This window comes from Hemitrygon akajei, chromosome 11 (genome assembly GCF_048418815.1).
Source record: "Hemitrygon akajei chromosome 11, sHemAka1.3, whole genome shotgun sequence".
NCBI classification, from domain to species: domain Eukaryota; kingdom Metazoa; phylum Chordata; class Chondrichthyes; order Myliobatiformes; family Dasyatidae; genus Hemitrygon; species Hemitrygon akajei.
In genome coordinates, this window is record NC_133134.1 from 38,900,216 (window position 1) to 38,922,566 (window position 22,351).

Below are 22,351 nucleotides of genomic sequence, written 5' to 3' on the forward strand. Positions count from 1 at the left end.
CAAATTTTATCATTCAATATATGGGAGATAAAATAGGAGGTGAACTCCTGGCCTGGAGTTACAAGATGTACCTTCTCCTCAGGATGTGCCAGACCTCAGTGCTGTGTCCAAGATTTCATGAACTCATTTACTTTTTCTGGGGATGTCTCTGAATCTATCATCATCCAGAACATTCTGCACCACCATAGAAGTGAGTGCAGAGTGCTCAATGTAAACTGCTGGTTGATAGTTATGTGCAATCGATGCTTGATTGTTGACCTGCAGCTATGTGTTTTAACATCTCCAAGAAATTCAGATTATGGTAATCAGCAATTTAAACCAAATAAAGATATTTTCAACTGGCATGTCTAATTAGTGCAACCTTTTGCCAATCTGTCATTAATATAGCCCCTTTAATCTCATAAATCACAACTCCATTAAATATGTTAGAAGTTACTACAGGCAATATTAAAAGGTAAGCTCGCAGTGAAGGCATCCAGCCCACATAAAATAAAGGATAATGTCTGTGTTAGAGTAACTGGCAGAGAAATATCAGTGGAATGTGATGAACATTTGTCCACCAATATTGCCAACAGTAATTTCTAAAATATGGGCTCTATATTATTTCTTCTACAATTGTAAATTTTTTGTACATTGGAATACAAACATTTCAGAGTAGATAGATACTTCACAGACAACATTTATCAGAATGACTTGCCATGTATTTCAGTAGCAGCTACTGTATAAATAGTTTCATAAAGAAAATTTAGCACAATATCATGATTTAACATTGTATATTGGTACAATAATCGCTATAATTCAGAAAAACTATTTTTTCCCAGCTTACATACTGAGCTCAACAGAAATGTTCCAACCATTAGCATCCAAGGGCAGAATAATCTGGCCAAGAGCAGATTAACTCTAAATATTAACGCAGGCTACACTATTTTAGAACCATGGTGAATCAACCTCCCTGAAATAAGGTACTTGCTATTCTGTATTGAATTTTGTTGCTGAAGTATCTTCTCGTGAATGCAAATAAGTCAAAGCATTGAGGTTGTTAGATCAATTCTTCATTCCAATTCTCTAACTCGTCTATTGTGATCACTGTTTGACTATTTATTTTGTTATTAGTTTTCTCTGTGGAAAGGACTACATTGGATAGCACTGGATAGTGAACACCAGGATTCCAGGCAGTGGTAGTATGGAGACAATTCAATACATTCATAACTCCCATTCTACTGCCCTCTCATTCCCCATTCTCTTCTAATTTGCAAGCTGCAGATAATGTAAATGTACACTTATTCATTGACCCCTCTCCTTCACCATAACTTTGTAATTGATACTTTTCTCATTATACGATAATGGCATCCATCAGGCCAGGTGGTGGCAGCTATGCAGGAAGAGAGAAGCCACCAGTTACAGGATCTGGTTCTTGGAGCCAGCTGTCCAATTACTTATTGAAAATGTTAAGTGAAAGGTGGGATCTGCATTTGATAAAATATTCAGCGTAACCCAAGGCAGGGGCAAGTGTTAGCCTTGATATCAACAGCTCAGAGGATAAAGTTGCATGCAAACACAGCAGAGGACTACATTAGGTCAGCCAACAAATGAGGCACCAGGTGCATTGGCAGACATATTTGATAGCATCCACAGACAGGGGAATCCAGCTCCAATGCTAGTTAAAATTTTGGATGCAACCTGGAGTCCAAATTTTCCATCATTGAATTGGGGATCAGCAGCAATTTAACACATGGGGATCAAACCATCAACTAACATCTCAGCTTTGACTGTAGCACAAGCAAATGCCACCTAGCATTGTGCTGAAGCTCACGTCTGCCATGTATGTTCAGACTGCTCGCAGAATGTCAGCATTCCATTTAGAAAGCTGCCATCATAGTTCTGTTTTGTAATTCAAAGGACTCTGAAGCCTTTCAGCATTTGGTTCAAGCCCCATGGCATCTCAGTACTCCAAGGGATGGAAGTAGGTTAGGAGAACACAAATCCAATGCCTTTGCTCATATTAACACCACAATGTTACCACTGCTATTCCAACAGTGCCTTTCCTGTAATCCAATCAAATTATTATTGCTTATGATGGCACACAGACATGTGGGCAGAAAAAGGCATGTATAAGAAAATCACTACAGAAGTACACAGCAGTGAACAATTGTTTTTTGTCTTGGTTTAATGGTTTAGAATGTTGACTTGGTGTAAGTTTGCACTCTGCAATTGTGGTCAAGTGTATAGTAGGACCAGCTAAAGAGGGAAGCACACAGGAACAGCAAATCAAGATTCAGTTTATTGGGAAAGATTAACAATGTAGCTAGTTTGATCAATATCCAAACTTTTCTATAATTTATGTAGAAATAGATTACATCATCAGAGTATGAGAACATACATGCTTAAGTAAGACCAAAGAACTGATTGTGGACTTCAATATTGGTAGACAAGGGAACAAACACCAGCCCTCAAAGAGGGATCAGAAGTGGAATGAGTGAGCAATTTCCACTTCCTAGGAGGATCTATCCTGGGCCCAACTTATCGATGTAGTTACGAACAAGACATGACAGCGGCTATATTTCATTAATGGTTTCAAGAGATTTGGTATGTCACCAAAGACACTCACAAATTTCTAGAGCATTCAAACTGGCTGCATCATCATCTGGTATGGGGTGGGGGGGCTGTGGTCTACTACACAGGATCCAAAGAAGCTGCAGAAAGTTGTGAACTCAGTCAGCTCCATCATGAGCACTAGGATCCGTAGCATTCAGAACAAAAAACAGCATTGACCAGCAGCTAATCCAGACATCGGAAGTTTTGAGAGGAGGGTACTTTAATCAGGTCCACTGCCCAAGTACAAAAGGCAGCAGTGGGTTGGTACAGTGTAAAAGATCATTGACTAGTGACCAATCACCATTTGTGATTGATTAACAAGAGCAAATTAAAGGAAGGCAGGGTCAAACACAGTGGCCATCGTCTGAGTGGACACAATTCGAGTGGTGATCTTGAGGCTTTAGTTCTTCAAGTCAGAGAAAGGAAAAGAAAAGCTCACGGTTAAGTTATTTTTTTCTCTTTCTCTTTTTTATACCTGCTCAGGTAGGATAGTAGAGATGCCAGGCGGGACAGTGGAATGCTCCTCTCTCATGTGGGAAGGCAAGGAGACCTCCAGTGTCCCAATGACTACAACTGCAAGAAGTGCATCCAGCTGCAGCTTCTAACAATCTGTGTTAAGGAACTGGATGAACTCCGGATTATTTGGGAGGCTGAAGGGAAGATATGGAGAGAAGGCAGTTACAGGGTTCTGAGTTGGATGATCAGCCATGATCATACTGAATGGTGGTGCAGGCTCGAAGGGCCAAATGGCCTACTCCTGCACCTATTTTCTATGTTTCTATATAGCGAGGTAGTTACACACAAGGTCCAGGACACAGGAGACTGGGTGACAGGAAGGGGAAAGGGGTTAAGGAGCCAGTACCCCTGTGGCCATCCCCCTCAACAACAGCTATATCACTTAAGATACTGGGAGGGGTGACCTAACAAATGAAAGTCAGAGTGTTTGTGTCTCTGGCGCTAAGTCTCCCTCTGTGACTCAGAAAGGGGTGAGTAAGAAAAGGCATGTTGTGGTGATAGGGGATTCAGTAGGGGAATGGATAGGAGGTTCTGTGGGTGAGAACGAGATTACCAGATGATATGTTGCCTCTTGGGTGCTAGTGTCTGGAACATCATGGATCGAGTCCTCAGCATTCCTAAGTGGAAGGGTGAACAGCTAGAAATTGTGGTTCATGTACAATGAACCACATTGTACATGGACAGGATGAGTAACAAGATACTGCAAAGGGAGTTCATGGAGTTAGGTGCTAAGTTAAAAGGCAGGACCTCCAGGGTTATGATCTCAGGATTGCTACCCTTGCCACGTGCTAGTGAGGCCAGAACTAGGAAGATTATACAGTTTAATATGTGGCTAAGGAGTTGGTGTAGGAGGGAGGTCATATGAATTTTGTATCATTGAACTCTCTTCCAGGGAAGGTGGGACCTGTACAGACGGGCTGGTTTGCACCTAAACAGGAAGGGGAAGTAATATCCTAGTGGGAAGGTTTGTTTATGCTCCACGGTGGGGTTTAAACTAGAATTGCAGGGGGATGGGAACCAGAGTGTCAGTTAGTGGAGGGGTTCTGGAGGCAGATGTTGGTAAGACCCCAGACAAAATTAGGCATCAAAAGGTAGAGCATGGTTCAATTAGTGTCCTAAGCTGCCTATATTGCAATGCAAGAATTATCGTAGGAAAGGTGGATAATAGTGCTGAAGGTGAAGTAGCTGGTTTACAAATAGAGAGAGTGTGTAATGGGGAGGGGCTATTGATGGGGCAAAATTGCAATCAACATAAAAGGCAGACAAAATTGAAGAGGGTGAATACAGGACTGAAGGTGTTATATTTGAAATCATGCAGTATATGGAATAAGATAGATGAACTTGCAGCATTGTTGGCGACTGGCAGGTGTGATGTTGTGGCAACACTGAATCATGGCTGAAAGAAGATTATAGCTGGGAATTAATGTCCAAGGATACATACACACCTTATTGAAAGGTTAGGCAGGAAGGCAGAGGGGCAGCATTGCTCTGTTGGTAAAAGTTGAAATCAAATCATTAGAAAGTGTCAAGTGTTAAATCTTTGTGGATAGAGCTAAGGAATTGCAAGGGTAAAAAGACCCTGATGGGAGTTGTATGCAGACCCCCAAACAGTAGTAAGTATGTGGCCTACAAATTACATGGGAGATAGAAAATGCATGCCAAAACGGCAAAGTTACAATAGTCATGGCAGACTTCAATATGCAGGTAGTTTGGGAAAATCAGGTTGGTGCTGAATTCTAGGAAGGGTAATTTCTAGAGTGCCTATGAAATGGCTTTTTAGAGCAGCTCATGGTTGAGCCCACAAGGGAATTAGCTATTCTGGATTGGGTGTTGTGCAATGAATCAGAATTGATTTGAAAGGTTAAGGTAAAAGAACCCTTAAGGGCAAGTGATCATAATTTGATTGAATTCACCCTGATATTGGGAAGGAGAAGCTAGTCAGATGTATCAGTATTACAGTGGAGTAAAGGGAATTACAGAGGCACGAGAGAGGAGTTGGTCAGAACTGATCAGAAAACAACACTGGCAGGGATGACAGCAGAGCAGCAATGGCTGGAATTACTGGTAGCAATTCAGAAGCCAGAGGATACATTCCAAAGAGGAAGAAGTATTCTAAAAGAAGGATGGCGCAACTAAGGCTAACAAGAGAAGTCAAAGCCAACATAAAAGCCAAAGAGAGGGCATATAATAGAAAAAAATTAGTGGGAAGTTAAAGGATTGGGAAGCTTTTAAAAGCCAACAGAAGGCAACTAAAAGAGTCATTAAGAAGGTAAAGCTGGAATACGAAAGCAAGCAAGCCAATAATATTAAAGAGGATACCAGAAGTTTCTTCCGATACATAAAGTGTAAAAGAGAGGTGAGAGTGGATATCAGACCACTGAGAAATGAAGCTGGATCGGAAGTAATAAGGGACAATGAAATGGCAGACAAATTGATTAAGTATTTTGTGTCAGTCTTTACTGTGGAATATACTAGCAGTATGGTGGAAGTTCCAGGTGTCAGGGTCATGAAGTGTGTGAAGTTACCATAACTAGAGAGAAGGTTCTTGGGAAACTGAAAGGTCTGAAGGTAGATAATTCACCTGGACCGGATGTTGTACACCCCAGGGTTCTGAAAGAGGTGGCTGAAGAGATTGTGGAGGCATTAGTAATGGTTCTACAAGAATCACTAGATTCTGGAATGGTTCTAGAAGACTGGAAAATTGCAAATGTCACTCCACTCTTCAAGAAGGGAGAGAGGTAGAAGAAAGGATACTATAGATCTCAGTGGTTGGGAAGATGTTTGAATCAATTATTAAGGATGAAGTCTCAGGGTATTTGCAGGCACATGAGAAAATAGGCCATGGTCAGCATGGTTCCTCAAGGGAAAATCTTGTTTGACAAATCTGTTGGAATACTTTGAAGAAATAACAAACAGGATAGACAACAGAGAATTGGTTGATTTCCTGTACTTGGATTTTCAGAAGGTCTTTGACAAGGTGCCACATGCAAGGCTGCTTAACAAACAATGAGCCCATGGTATTACGGAAAAGATTCTAGCATGGATAAAGCAGTAGCTGATTGGCAGGAAGAAAAGAGTGGGAATAAAGGGAGCCTTCTCTGGTTGGCTGCCAGTGACTAGTGGTGCTCTACAGGGGTCTGTGTTGGGACCAACTATTTTTACATTACATGGCAATGATTTAGATGATGGAATTGATGGCTTTGTTGCAAAGTTTGCGGATGATATGAAGATAGGTGGAGGGGCAGGTGGTTTTGAGGAAGGAGAGGGGCTACAGAAGCCCTTAGACAGATTAGGAGAACGGGCAAAGAAACAGCAGATGGAAGAGAGTGTTGGAAGTGTATGGTCATGCATTTTGGTAGAAGAAATAAAAGGGTAGACTATTTTCTAAATGGAGAGAAAATACAAAATACTGAGGTGCAAAGGGACTTGGGAGTCCTTGTGCAGGATTCCCCAATGGTTAATCTGCAGGTTGAGTCTGTGGTGAGGAAGGCAAATGCAATAGCATTCATTTCAAGAGGACTGGAATATAAAAGCAAGGATGTAATATTGAAGCCTTATAAAGCACTGGTGAAGCCTTACTTGGAGTATTGTGAGCAGGTTTCGGGCTCTTATTTACAACAGGATGTGCTGAAACTGGAGAGTACTCAAAGGATATTCACGAAAAGTATTCCACAATTGAATGGCTTTGCAAATGAAGAACGTTTGATGGCTCTGGGCCTGTATTCACTAGAATTCAGAAGAATGAAGGGTTACCTCACTGAAACCTATCGAATGTTAAAAGGACTCGATAGAGTGGATGTGGTGGGAAGGTCTAAGACTAGAGGACAGAGCCTCAGAATGGAGGGGCATTCTTTTAGAATGGAGATTAGGAGGAATTTCTTTAGCCAGAGAGTGGTGAATCTGTGGAATTCTTTGCCACGGGCAGCTGTGGAGGTGAAGTCTTTATGTATATTTAAGGCAGAGGTTGATAGATTTTTGATTGGTCAAGTCACGAAGGGATATAGAGAGAAGGAAGGAAATTGGGACTGAGAGAAAAATTGGATCAGCCATGATGAAATGGTGGGGCAGACTCAATGGGCCAAATGACCTAATGCTGTTCCTAAATCTTATAGTCACATCTTCAAGGAGCAATGCCTCCAGAAGTCAATGTATATCATTAAGGACTCCTATCACACAGGACATGCCCTGTTCTCATTGCTACTATCAGGAAGGAGGTACAGAAGCCAGAAGACACACACTCAATGAGTCAGGAACAGCTTCTTCCACTCTGCCATCCGATTCCTGAATGGACATTGAACCCATGAACGTCACTACTTTTTGCACTACTTATTTATTTAACTATTTTATATAAATTTACTGTAGTCACAGTTTTTATTATTATGTGTTGCATTGCACTGTTGCTGCAAAAACAGCAAATTCATGACATATGACGGTGATATTAAACCTAATTTTGATTTGGAGTAAATGTTAAATTAAATTGTGCAATTTAATACAGATCGTGTCCAAGTTAAGCCATTAAACTGCAAAAGTACAATGTTTTAATGCAAGGTTGAAGAGTATCCATGTTCTACCAGTGTGTACCATAAGTGGAGTTGAACTGAAGTTATGTTATAATAGATATTCATCTAAATCATGTAAATAATAAAATCAAGAAGCACCCAGTACAACTGACATAAACTAAGAAAAATGAAATATGTGTATATGCTGGAGTATGGGATTGTATAAGCAAAAACGTCATAAAGTTAGACCTCAAACACTAGAAGAACTGAGAAAGACCAATCAAAAATGGATGAATCATTAGCTAACCACTTCTGAATCTCCTGTCCACAATGGTGTAGTAATCTCAACAATTTACTACTTGAATACTTACAAAATAAGTTCTGATCTCAGTTTTAACACACTAAAGTAACTATGTCCAGAGTGGTGGTTTTACTCTGCAATGAAACTTTACTAAGGTAGATTTATGACATGCTGATGATGAGCACCAGCCTGGAAAAACATGAGAAAGATACCTTTCACAGCCACTGACAACATATAAGGCTGCGGAACTTGATATCTCAGTAAAAATCTGCTTTGGGAAGTGAACTGCCCAACATATTATTATTCACCTAGGTACACAGAAGAGGTGTGAACCCTAAACACCTTTAATGGATGGGGTTTCTGAATAAATGTCCACTCAACCTAATACTCCTCTTTCCTCTAACCTGCAACTCTGCACTGTGAGCTTTCTTCACCTTCCAATTATCATATTGACATTCTTGAGTAATGACTAACAAGAGCTTCACAATCTAGCAAAACTGTTTTAAAATCTATAGAGAAGTACAGCACAGAAATAGGCCCTTCAGCCCATCTAGTCCATGACAAGCCAATTAAACTGCCTACTCCCATCAACTTCCACCAAGACCATGGCCCTCCACTTCCCATACCATACATGTACCAATCCAAACTTCTCTTAAACTTTGAAATCGAGCTTGCATGCATTACTTGTGCTGCCAGCTTATTCCACACACTCATGACCTCTGAGGAAAAAGCTTCCCCCTCATGTTCCCTTTGAACTTTTCAACTTTCACCCTTAACCCATAACCTCAATGGAAAAAACCTCTCATAATTATTTACAGAACATAGAAATCTACAGCACGTTACACCCACAATGTTGTGCTGACCATTAACCTACTCTAGAGACTGCCTAGAATTTCCCTAGTGCATAGCCCTCTATTTTTCTAAATTCCATGTACCTAACTAAGAGACTCTTAAAAGACCCTATTGTATCCACTTCCACCACCGCTGCTGGCAGTGCATTCCACACACCCACCATTCTCTGTGTGAAAAACTTACCCGACATCCCCTCTGTACCTATTTCCAAACATCTTAAAACCATGTCCCTTCATAGAACCATAGAATATTACAACACAGAAACAGGCCTTTTGGCCCTTCTTGGCTGTGCCGAACCATTTTTCTGCCTAGTCCCACTGACCTGCACCTGGGCCATATCCCTCCAAACCCCTCTCATCCATATACCTGTCCAAGTTTTGTTAGCCATTTCAGCCCTGGGAAAAAGCCTCTGGCTATCCACACCTCTATCAGGTCACCTCTCATCCTCTGTCACTCCAAGGAGAAAAGGCCAAGTTCACTCAACCTATTCTCATAAGGTACGCCCTCTAATCCAGGTAACATCCTTGTAAATTTTGTATACTTCTTTTTGTCATTCTTTTTCGTTCCAAGGACCAAAGTCCTAACCTATTCAATCTTTCCATATAACTCAGGCCCTCCAGACACAGCAACATCCTTGTAAATTTTCTCTGTACTCTTTCAACCTTATTTACAGTTTTCCTGTAGGTAGGTGAACAAAGTTGTACAAATACTCCATAGTTGGCCTCACCAACATCCCACCTCCTATAGTCAATATTTTGATTTATGAAGGGCAATTTGCCAGAAGATTTTTTTACAATCCTATCAACCTGTGATGCCACTTTCAATGAGTTATGGACTTGTATTTCCAGATCCCTTTGTTCTACCACACTCCTCAAGTGCTCTACCATTCACTGTCTAAGACCTATGTACCCTGATAGAATTATCAAAGGGCAATGCTTCACACATGTCTGCATTAAATTCCATCTGCCATTTTTCAGCCTATTTTTCCAGCTGATCCAGATCCCTCTGCAAGCCTTGCTAGTCTTCCTCGTGGTCCACTACACCCCCAATGTGGGTGTCTTCAAAATTGCTGATTCAGTTAGCCACATTATTATCCCGATCTTTGATACAGATAAGAAGCAACAGCCAATACCTGCAGCACTCCATTAGTCACAGGCCTCCAGTCAGAGAGGCAACCATCTACTGCCACTCTCTGACCTCTCCCACAAACCCAATGTCTACTTCCAATAGTTTTCCCACAACTGACATCAGGCTCACCAGCCTATAATCTCCTGGTTTATTTTTAGCACTTTTCTTAAACAGCTATCCTCCAATCTCCCAGCACCTCACCTGTCACTAAAGACGATTTACATTTCTCTGCTTGGGCCCCTGCAATTTTTGCACTTACCTGTCGAGGGAACACCTTGTCAGGCCCTGGGGATTTACCCACCCTAATTTGCCTTAAGACAGCAAACACCTTCTCCTCTGTAATCTGTGTAGAGTTCATGAAGTTTATGTCATTTTGCCTTAATTGTATAGACACTGTGTCCATCTTCTGAGTAAATACAGATGCATCTTTTGGATAAAGCTTAGCAGTCAAACTATTTTGTGAATATACTTTCCTTGTCCATATACTGAACAGTATTACTTTTCCACATCAAACTCTCCTTCCAATTAAATAGCAATAAATCTGCATGCCTCCGCTGATCGTTTATCAACAATGCAGGTTTTAGAGCAGGGTTACTTCTGTTGCCAAATGCTAGATTCTCTGTGCAAATTAAATGATATCAATTGTGCAGTGTTTGACACTGTTGTCTAATGTGATACACTCGTTAAAGCAGCCTAGTTAGTCATAATGAATGTCACATTGACATGCCTACTCTGAATACTTCCAATAGGTGTTAATGTTGCATGCAGTATTCTTTCCTGAAAGGGTTGTCATGAGATGTACTAAAACCAAGCATATGTGCATTGTATGTAAAATTTCAGACTAACAATAAGCTCTACTGAGCAGAATTTTGTAACTTATATTCTTACCATTTCATTGACAATTGGTGCATTGTAACCTCAACTAACCTTGGTAATGTAGTACACACTTTGCTGGAATGAATGCATGATCATCTCTTCCAAAATATTCATGACTTCTTCATTAACTGAAATCGTGGATGAGAGCAATGATTCTTTGGAACCTAAAATAAAATAAAAATTGGTTTTAAAATTTGGCAGCAACTAGAAAGCATGTATTCCAATAAGTTTGATAACTCTTCTATCCCATCTGTCCCTTCATTTCCATTCTCCAAACAGTGATAAAAACGTCCTTTGCTGCTCATCTTAAATAATGAGACCTTTCACATTTTTTTTTTCATTTTTAGGGATTTGGCTCATATCTATTGCTCATTCCTACTTCACAAGAGAAAATGGTGGTGAGTTGATTGTTTGAAACCGTGCAGGATTTCAGGTGAAGGTAATTCCAAACTAGATGAGGAAAACATCCCAGATAATTTCACAGCATTGAATAACATACAGTGCCTATAAAAAGTATTTACCCCCCTTGGAAGTTTTCATGTTTTATTGTTTTACAACATTGTATCACAGCGGATTTAATTTGGCTTTTTTTTACACTGATCAACAGAGAAAAAAAGACTCATCAATGTGAAAACAGATCTCTACAAAGTGAGAAAAATTAATTACAAATAAATAACAAAATTATTGATTGCATAAGTATTTATCCCATTTTATATGACACACCGAATCATTACTGTTGCAACCAATTAATTTTAGAAGTCATGTAATTAGTTAAATGGAGATCATCTCAGTGTATTCAGTGTGTTTTAATTGATTGTGGAAAAAAAACAACTGTATTTGGAAGGCCCATCTGCTGGTGAGTAGTATCCTGACAAAAACGACAACATGAAAAGAAAAGAATACTCAAACAGCTCCGCGAAAAGGTTATTGAAAAGCACAAAAGATACAAAATTTCCAAGTCACTGAATATCCTTTGGAGTACAGTGAAGTCAATCATCAACAAATGGAAAGAATATGGCACAGCTGTAAATCTGCCTAGAGCTGGCATTCCTCAAAAACTGAATGACCATGCAAGAAGGGTCCTAGTGAAGGAGGCCACCAAGAGACCCATGACAGCTGTGGAGGAGATACAAGATTCAGTGGCTGAGATGTGGGAGGCTACGCACAGGACAACTGCTTCATGGGACAGTGGCAAAGAGAAAATCACTGTTGAAAAAGAAACTTCCCATGAAATCTCAGCTAGAGTTTGCTAGAAGGCATGTGGGACTGTGGTGAACTACATATACCTGTCTGGACACGCCCCCCTGCTGACTGCTCCTGTGGCTCCTCCCACAGACCCCGGTATAAAGGCGATTGGGGCCTGAGCCCTGCCTCTCAGTCTCCAGGATGTAGCATGGTGGTCAATTGCTGCTTGTTCTTTCTTCCAGTAAATAAAAGCCAGTATCTCGCCTCACGTCTCGGAGAGTTATTGATGGTGCATCAGGGACACATTGAAGTTAGCTGGAAAAAGGTTCTATGGTCTGATGAACCCAAAATTGAGCTGTTTGGCCATCAAACTAAATGCCGTGTTTGGCATAAGCCAAACACTGCACATCATCAAAAACACACCATACCTACGATGAAGCATGGTAGTGGCTGCATCATTGCAGCAGGGTCTGGAAGGCTTGTGAAAGTAGAGAGTAAAACGAATGCAGCAAAATACAGGGAAATTCTGGAGGAAAACCTGATGCAGTCTGAAAGAGAACTGCGACTTGGGAGAAGATTTGTTTTTCAGCAAGACAATGACCCCAAGCATAAAGCCAAAGCTATGCAGGAATGGCTTTAAAACAAAAAAGTTAATGTCCTGTAATGACCAAATCAGAGTCCAGACCTCAATCCAATTGAGAATTTGTGCCCTTAAAAAGGGCTGTTCATTCATAATCCCCGTGCATTCTGTCAGAGCTTGAGTAGTTTTGTAAAAAAAGAATAGGGGAAAAATTGCAATGTCCAGATGTGCAAAGCTGATAGAGACCTATCCACATAGAAACAAGACTGTAATTGCTACTAATGGTGCATCTACTAAATACTTGAAGGGGCTGGGTAATTATGCAATCAATTAGTTTGTGTTTAATAATTGTAATAAATTTAGATCAATTTGTAGACATTTGTTTTCACTTTGACACAAGAGTCTTTTCTGTTGATCAATGTCAAAAAAACCAAATTAAATTCACTGTGATTCAATGTTGTAAAACAATAAAACATGAAAACTTCCAAGGAGGGGTGAATTGTTTTTATAGGCACTGTATCTCCAGATCAGAGGAACAGGTAATGTTTCCATGCACCTGGAACCCTGTTCTTCTTGGTAGTTCAGTTCATTGGTTTGATAGGTATTGGGACTGCCTATGTGAGACACGCTAATACATTACATAGATAATACACACAACCACAGTGGTGGAAATGTTGGTTTAAGGTAGGGTACGAGTGAAAACGTTATTATGCCATAGCTTCTTAAGTGTCCTTGAAGCTATACTCATCCAGGAAAGTGGAAAGTATAACTTGCAAGTGATTTTCCATATCCAGGTTTGATACTGGGTCAATGCCAGCTGGTCCATCCATCACAGAAGTAGATGGTTGCTTCTCTGACTGGAGGCCTGGGACTAGTGGAGTGCCACTGGGATTAGTGCTAGGTCCATTGTTGTTTATCATCTATATCAATGATCTGGATGATAATATGGTTAACTGGATCCACAAATTTGTGGATGATACCAAGGTAGGTGAAATAGTGGACAGCCAGGAAGGCTTTCATGTCTTGCAGTGGGATTCTGGATCAGCTGGAAAAATGGGAGATGGAATTTAATGTAGACAAGTGCGACACTTCACCTCAGGGTAGGTGTTACATAGTGAAAGATAGAATTCTGAGAACAGTAAAACAAAGGGATCTGGGAATACAGGTATATAATTCATTCAAAATGGTGCCACACACAGATAGAGTCATAAAGAAAGCTTTTGGCCTTCATAAATCAAAATATTATCTACAGTAGATAGGATGTTATGTTGAAGTTGTATAAGACATTGGTGAGGCCTAATATGGAGTATTGCATACAGTTTTGGTCACCTTCCTACAGGAAAGATGTAAGTAAGTTTGTAAGAGTACAGAGAAAATTTACAAACATGTTGCTGGGTCTGGAGGACCTGAGTTATAAAGAAAGGTTGAACAGGTTATGACTTTATTCCTTGGAACATAGAAGATTGTGAGGGATTTGATTGAGGTATACAAAATTATAAGGGGTATGGATAGGGCAAAAGCAAGCAGACTTTTTTCTACTGAGGACTACAGCTATGGGTCATGGGTTAGGGGTGAAAGGTGAAAAGTTTAGGGGAATGAGGGGAAACTTCTTCACTTCACTGAAAGTATGGAACGAGCCGCCAGCACAAGTGGTGCATGCTAGCACAATTTCAACATTTAAGATAAGGGGGTACAGTAGCGACATGGAAGGCTATGGTCCTGGTGCAGTTCAATGGGAGTAGGCAGATTATATGGTTCAACATGGACTAGATGGGCAGAAGAGCCTGCTGTGGCATAGTTTTGTATGACTCTATGACTCACATTGATCAATAGAAATTATGTTGAATGTAAAACTGAGCTTATACACTTATCTGCCACAGATTAAAATATTTGAAGGTTCAAGCGCTAGCTAATGCCAAAATAAATCATTACATTTCCACCTGCCAATTTTTCAAATACAAACCCCTAGTTTCTATTTTCTATTAAAAATATAAATGACTTTTTATCTGTACATCACTGTGTTTGTTAACTGTGCACCTTCCTCAGTCATCTCTATTCACTGATTTGTTTTGGAATCTCTCTTACTCTTCCTGCTCTGACTAGAAAGCTGTACTTTGTTTCTTTGTTTGTTCATTATATTTTCTCAATGAAATTAAGGTTGGTTAAACTAAGTAGATCAGTAAGGCATGCTGAATCCATTTAGTCATGTGGCCTATACATCAAATTAATTTTGCTTACTCATTAGCTACTAATCCCTTCTTTTAGCCATTTTGCTTAATATAGCTTTCATGTTTATAGTCCCTCTAATTAACTGGTTTTCAATGAGTCAAATCTGTTCGGATGGCAGTTCTAAAGACAAATGTTGTATTTCAGGCACTGGCATAGCTTACAGAGGTGTTAGCTCATAATGCAAGCAACCCAAGTTCACTCCTGATCTCCAGTACTGTGCATGAAGTTTGCATGGTTTTTTTTGTTACTGCAGGGTTTCCTCCAGTTGTTGAAATTTCTTTCTCATCCCAAAGATGAGCATTTTGGCAGGTTAATTGGGAACTCTAAGTTGTTCCTAGTGTGTAGTTGAATGGTGGAATCTGGTGGAACTGTTCGGTATATGAGAAGAACTATGATTAATGTGAGTGAGTGGTCAAGTAGACACTTGTTGAGCCAAAAGGTTTGCTTCCATCTATATGACTCCATGGCATTCCCCTCCATACAAGAGACGGCAGGTTGTGCTGAACAACAGAAACAAAAGTCCAACAGCCAAATCTTATCTTAGGGGATATTGTTGTCTTCTCACTCCTGAGGTCTTGCTACAACTCCCCCTGATTCTCCTTCCATCCTCCTAGTTTAGGGATAATGTAGACAGTTAACCATCTTGGGATTTTTTGGATGTGAGAAGAAACTGGGACAACTGGGGAAAACGTGGATGGTCACGGGGAGAATGTGGAAATTTCACACAGATGGCACTCAAGGGCAATATTGAGACCAGGTCTCTGGAACTGTGAGAGAGTAAAACTAACTAATCCATCACCATGGCACCCTTTCTTGCTTATCACCTTCAACCCTTCAAGAACAGAGATCTGGTGATGATTATTAATGGTTTAACTTAAAATTGGACAGGCAGCTTGTGAACCACACATAGGAACAATTTTGCAAGATCAATGAGTGCCCTCTGGCCATATACTGTATAAACATTTTAAGCTGCACCGAAGCTGTTCACATGTACATTTTCCCTCCATTTTGGAAACAAAACAAAAAAAGACTGCCGCTATCTAGAAACACTCCCACTGTTTCATTATTTATGATTTCCCTAGTGAAACGTGTATGTAGACTACAGCCAGTAACCATGATCTCTTTTGTAATGCACTGAAATAGGCTGTTTGATAAATAGTTCATGGTTGATAAAAATCTGTCATTAGTTTTAACTATAGGATAAAGGTTCCTTAAAAGATGCAACTTCAGCACATTTCAAGAACAATCTCAATTAAAGTCTCTCCATAATTTAGTTTAAAAGCAAAATTACCAGGATAATAAAATTAAAACAAATGTTGGAGATACTGGCATCTTCAGTGGGGACAGATTTAATATTTTATGTTAATGACCTTCTATAAGAACTAGGAAAAGTTAAAAATAAACATAAGATGCAGAGAAAGTGGGAGGGCTTAGAATATAGAAAACGAAAGAGGGGCTCTGATTGGGAGGAGGGCAGAAGAGAGAGAAAGATGTAATGGTTCTGCCTGAGGAAAGTAGTAGTATAGGCTAAAGAAAGACAAAAGATACATTTGGAGGAAATACAAATAGAAGACATAGAATCTGAAATATCAGACTAAAAGAGATCCCTACTTGCCTCTACAAGGATCCAGCCACTAGATAGGTCAAAGTTCAAAATAAACTTGCTGTCAAAGTATATATGTCACCATGTACAACACTGAGATTCATTTTCTTGTGGGCATACTCAATAAATCCATGGTAGAATAATAACCCATGTACAAAGGTGATGTAACATGTGAACATTTCAGTTACAGCGTGGCAATGCACCCATAAAACTTAGATAGAACAATGACTCCAAAGAGGACCACTCCTTCCATTGTACTCTTCTGTGTCTGCAAATATTCAATCCACTTCACATGACCCCTCCACATGCAACCACAGTAAATTCAACACTTGCACTTTAATCTCCTCCCAAACCTGTCATCCAGGGATACAGATATTCCTTAAAGGGGAGGCAGTAATTTACTTGCTTCTCTTTCAACAGAGTATAGCATATTCACAATATAATCTCCTCTATCTTGCACCTTCATTTAGGGTATCCAGTTTCCACATCCTCTAACATGGCACATTGTTGCATGCTTCTGGACTGGACAAGGAATTCAATAGTTTCACATAATCAGCCATTTCAGTCTTGCAGTGTTCACTTGCCTGTACCATCCTTTTTCATTCAGCATTAGCACCACCTCTGTTCCTCTGCCTCCATTATCACAAACATTACACTTTAACCTCTCTACCCCTTCCCTTTGTTGTTTCAATTGAATATATAGACCAGGAGCATGAGAAGGCAACTTGGTTCCTCAACTTTGCCCCAATATTCAATAAAATCAAGGCTATCTGACCATAGGCTCAATGTCACATTCCTGTCTATCCCCCATAATCTTTTAAACCTTGTTTATGAAGAATCTAACTATGCATTACAGAACATCGAGACTCTGCAGCCACTACCCTTTCAGGAAGAGAACTCTAAAACAAAAGTTCACAACATTCTGAGAAAACAAATTTCACTTTATCTACAAGCCTGTGAGAGAACTGATTTTGCTTAATCTTGGCCTTAAATGATTGACTTTTTGCTTTAAACAATCCCCCCTAGTTGTAGCTTCTCTCTTGAGGTGCTAGCATCCTCTCCACATCTATCCTGTTAATAGTCTTCAGGATCTTAGATATTACAGCACAGTGGTGCTAGAAAGTTTGTGAACTCTGTAGGATTTTTTCTATTTCTAAAGAAGTATGACTTAAAAGGTGATCAGATCTTCACGAAAACCCTAAAACTAGTTAAAGAGAACCCAATTAAATAAATAACACAAGAAGCACTATAGTTATTACTTATTTATTGAGAAAAACTGATCCAATATTATATTTATTTGTTGGAAAAAGTATGTGAACCTCTGGGGTAATGTCTTTTAGAAAAGCTATTTGGAGTTCCAATCAATGAGTTGAGATTGGAGCTGTGGGTTGTAGAGGTGCCCTGCCCTATATAAAAAATGACACACAGGGTAAGGTTACTGACAGAGCCTGCTCTTCTCAGGAAAGATTATGTGCACCATGCCTCAATCAAAACAACTTTCAGAGGACCTTAGAATAATTGTAGAGTTGCACAAATCTGGAAAAGGCCACAAAAACATTTCTAAGGACCTGAGTGTTCATCAGTCCACAGTAAGAGAAATAGTCTACAAATGGAGGAAACTCAGTCCTGTTGCTACTCTCCCTAGGAGTGGACAAAGATCGCATCAAGGGCACAACGTGCAATACTGAAGGAGATTAAAAAGAACCCAAGGGTAACAGCAAAAGACCTGCAGCAATCTCTAGAACTTGCTAAAGTCTCCATTCCTGTGTCCACTATAAGAAAATTACTGAACAAGAGGAAACCACTGCTCCCCCCAAAAAAATTGCTGAACATCTCAAGTTTGCAAAAGATCACCATTCTACAACACTTCTGGGACAATGTTCTGTGGATAGATGAGGCAAAAGTTGAACTGTTTAGCAGAAATGCACATTTCTATGTCTGGTGGGAAAAGATCACTGCACACCAACACCAAAACTTCATCTCAACTGAGAAGCATGGTGAAAGAGTATCATGGCTTGGGCTGCTTTGCTGCCTTGGGACATGGACAGATTGCAATTGTTGAGGGAACAATTAGTTCAAAATTGTATCAAGATATTTTACAGGAGAATGTCAGGGTAGCAGTCCATCGTCACCTGAAGCTCTTTTAGAAGTTGGACAATGCAACAAGAAAATGATCTGAAAGAGAAGAGTAAATCACAACAGAATGGTTGAAAAAGAAGAAAATTCGTGTTTTGGAATGGCCAAGTCAAAATCCTGACTTTCTTTCTATAGAAATGTTGTGGAAGGAGTTCATGCAAGGAAGCCCACCAACATCCCAGAATTGAAGGAGTTTTGTAAGGAGGAATATCCTAAAATTCCTTCAAGCTGATGTGCAGAACTGATCAACAGGTATTGGAAACATTTGGTTGAAGTTATTGCTGTACAAGTTACTGAAAGCAAATGTTCACATACTTTTTTCAACAAATACATGTAATATTGGATCTTTTTTCAATAAATATATGAACAAGTATAATGTTTCCGTGTTATTTATTTAATTGGGTGGATACTTGGGCTTAGAAGAATGATGTACAGTGGTGCTAAAAAGTTCGTGAACCCTGAAGAATTTTCTCAATTTTTTTTATAAATATGACCTAAAATGTGATCAGATCTTCATGCAAGTCCTAAAATTAGATAAAGAGAACCCAATTAAATAGCCAGTCTAATGTATCTCATAAATCATACTCATTTCAGACATCACATTAGTAAATTCTTTCTGAATTTACAACACACTTGCATTTTTCCTTAAATAAGGAGACCAATACAACCAAAGCCATGTGGAACTGCAACCTGACCTCCCTATTTTATTTTTAATTCAATTTCATCCACTTCTGTTACTTTCCAAATTGCCTGTTATACCTGGAATTAGTCTTAATGCCAATCATACACCTAGGCACCCAGATTCTTCTGCATTTTTGAGGTCTGCAATCTCTCATTTTTTCTTTAACTATATAGATAATTTATCCCAATTCTGATGAAAGGTTTTTGATTCAAAACATTTATTCTATTTCTCTCTTTAAAGATGCTGCCTGGACTGCTGCGAATTTACAAAATTTTCTGTCCCTATTTTATACTTTAGCTTAATTCTGTTTCCTCTTTTAATGGTAATAGTTTACTGATAATAGCCTTCATGATCTGTATGGTTATAGTTTTATTATGTTACCTGCTCATTTCTCTCTTTCTTTGTATAAAGTAATCCCCTTTATTGGTATGGCATAAACACCAATTGAACCTTATGCATTCGAATTAGAATGTTTAGGGTGCAATTCTGAATGCAAAGACTTCAGCATAAAATGAGATTTGACACTTCAATGCAGCAGTTCTGAGTGTGTTTCCATAAATCAAAAGTGGTCTGACCTATTGGCATAAAATGAAAGTTCAAAATACATTTATTATCAAAGTGTGTATGCAGTTACAACCCTGAGATTCATCTTCCCACAGACAACCATGAAACAAAGAAAATGCTAAAACCTGTTCAAAGAAAAAGCAAATGACCCCAATACACAAAAAATCACACAAATGACAAAAAAACAAGCGAAAAACACAGAATATAAAAAAACACAAAATCAAAAGAACCCAGTCATGTTCTGTTTCAGCTCAGTTAAATCTAGTGCTACGTTGCTTGCCATCTGCAGGTCGTCATAATCAAAATAGCCCAAAGTAGCAATACAAAAAAGGAGTGACCAGAAACTAGAAACACACCACAACATGAAGTACAGAATCCAATCCACAAAACGGCATGGTTTGAACCTTGCTCAAGACCCAGGACTTCAGCACAGTCCTCTGGCAGCATCGAATGAAAGGGATAAAGAGATAATTTCAATGCAGGGACCTTCCTCTGGGAGCAGCAAGCAAGAGGAGGGAGAGAAAGAGAGAGACCATCACATGCAGACACCTTTCTCCAGCAGCAGCAAGCAAGAGGCTGGTAGACTGCGCTGAACACCCACTCACTCCTCGATGATTTCGATCTTCCTTGATGCTTAAATAGGCGAGATCAGTGAGAAATAGAATCAATCACAGGCTAGCGCTCTGTCTCCAGGCTTCATCAAAAACCTCACAGAAACCTCTTGAAAACAGTAAAGTGCCAGATTGCTCAATAGGCTGGAGAAAACACCATCTAAGTGTACGTTAGAGGCTCCAACAGTAGCAGAACCACATTTGAAAGAAAAAGAAAATGCAAAAGAAGTGAAATAAGTTGTTTTGTGAACTGTCTGGAGGATGTTGACCTCAGTCTCATTCTTCACTAGCGCCATCTTCTTCTGGACCCATGTAATAACACAACAGCTCCCATGGACAGTTTTGTGACCCTCATCTTAGAAAAGATGTGCTGGCATTGGAGAGGATCCAGAGGAGGTTCACAAGGATGATTGCAGGAATGAAAAGGTTAGCATACGAGGAATGTTTGATGGCTCTGGGTCTGTACTTGCTGGAATTCAGAAGGATTGAGGGGGTATCTCATTGAAACCTTTCCAATGTTGAAAGGCCTAGACAGAGTAGATGTGGAAAGGATGTTTCCCATGGTGAGAGTGTCTAGGACAAGTGGGCACAGCCTCAGGATAGAGGGGTGTCCTTTCATAACAGAGATGCAGTGAAATTTCTTTAGCCAAAGGGTGGTGAATTTGTGGAATTTGTTGCCACATGCAGCTGTGGGGGCCAGGTCATTGGGCATATTTATTACAGAGATTGATAGGTTCTTGATTGGACATGTCATCAAAGGTTATGGGGAGAAAACTGGGAAATGGGGTTGAGGAGGAGATTGAAAAAGGATCAGCCATGATTGAATGGTGGAGCAGACTCGATGGGCCAGATGGCCTAATTCTGCTCCTACATCTTATGGTCTTATGTAACAATTTTAAGGAAGAGAGATGCTTTGCGCCAAGACGTTGCCTTTATTTACCTTTTAGTTAGCATCAACAAGGAAAAACTGTTTTTTTTTTCAAATTGGATTTAAATTTGTCTGACAATAGAAATGAAGAACTGATATATATACATACATACACACAACAACTTTTAATGAGGTAAGATGAAACAGGAATACAGTAAATAAATGAATGAATATCATTATCACTAAGTATCCAATTAAATATCTAATTACCTAATGTAATATATTCCAAACATGCTGTTTTTAGTTATGAGTTAAGTTTAGAAAGCTAATTTTCCTCCAATGTACCAGAATGTAAACCTAAAGGGAAAAAAAGCTTTTCTACAGCATTTTTAACGACCTCAGGATTTTATAGCCAATGCAGCACACTTATTGTTACACGCTTAATGGAGCATATAGCAAATAAATTGTATATAACAAGTTCTTACATGACATGGTAAATAATAGCTGGTTATGTCTTAGCTAGACTCAATTCTCTACAAAATATTTATTTTCATCAAAGAAAGATAGCAGCTCCAAATCTAGATTTCTGTTCTCAACATTTGGTTGGGTCATGAATCCATATCTTCCGCAAATCAGAAGCAAAAGTACTATTATGTTATTCATTAACAGCACTTCTATATATTTGACTTACAGTTTTATGTTTACTACCCATTCTGGTTATTTTCTCCTGTCCCTCCCCTCTCCCCAACAATCATACACTTATCTCAGACCCACATAAGAAACATTGCCTGAATCACAACATAACAAGTTAGGATGCTCATATCCAGTTTCCTGCATAATATTTGTACCTCATTATTTTAATGCTGGAACTATAAGATAACTATAGTACCTGCAAAACTTAGCTAACATTTTCCAATTAAGAAAAATGGAGCTTCTCCAATTGTTTTATTGAATGGTAAATATTATCTGTCAGGATTTTTACCAATGACTTGTGTCAAATGAAGGTCTATGTTATTGCCTAAGTGTTGCTTTGAAATATGAATATATGCTCAAAGCAATTACAATTATGGCTGCTGTATAAAGGGTTTGACTGAAAATGCTGGTAACTTCTCAAAATGAAAAATAA

The 22,351-nt window shown here is 39.4% G+C and overlaps 1 protein-coding gene across 1 annotated transcript in view; it reads right to left on the reverse strand.

Moving 5' to 3' along the window:
- The window catches only part of radil (Ras association and DIL domains), a 100,228-nt gene that overhangs the window by 28,785 nt on the left and 49,092 nt on the right, over positions 1 to 22,351 (reverse strand). The window contains exon 8 of the mRNA XM_073060656.1: positions 10,819 to 10,931. Within this exon, the coding sequence (XP_072916757.1) occupies positions 10,819 to 10,931 (113 nt within the window). The remainder of the gene's footprint in view (positions 1 to 10,818; positions 10,932 to 22,351) is intronic.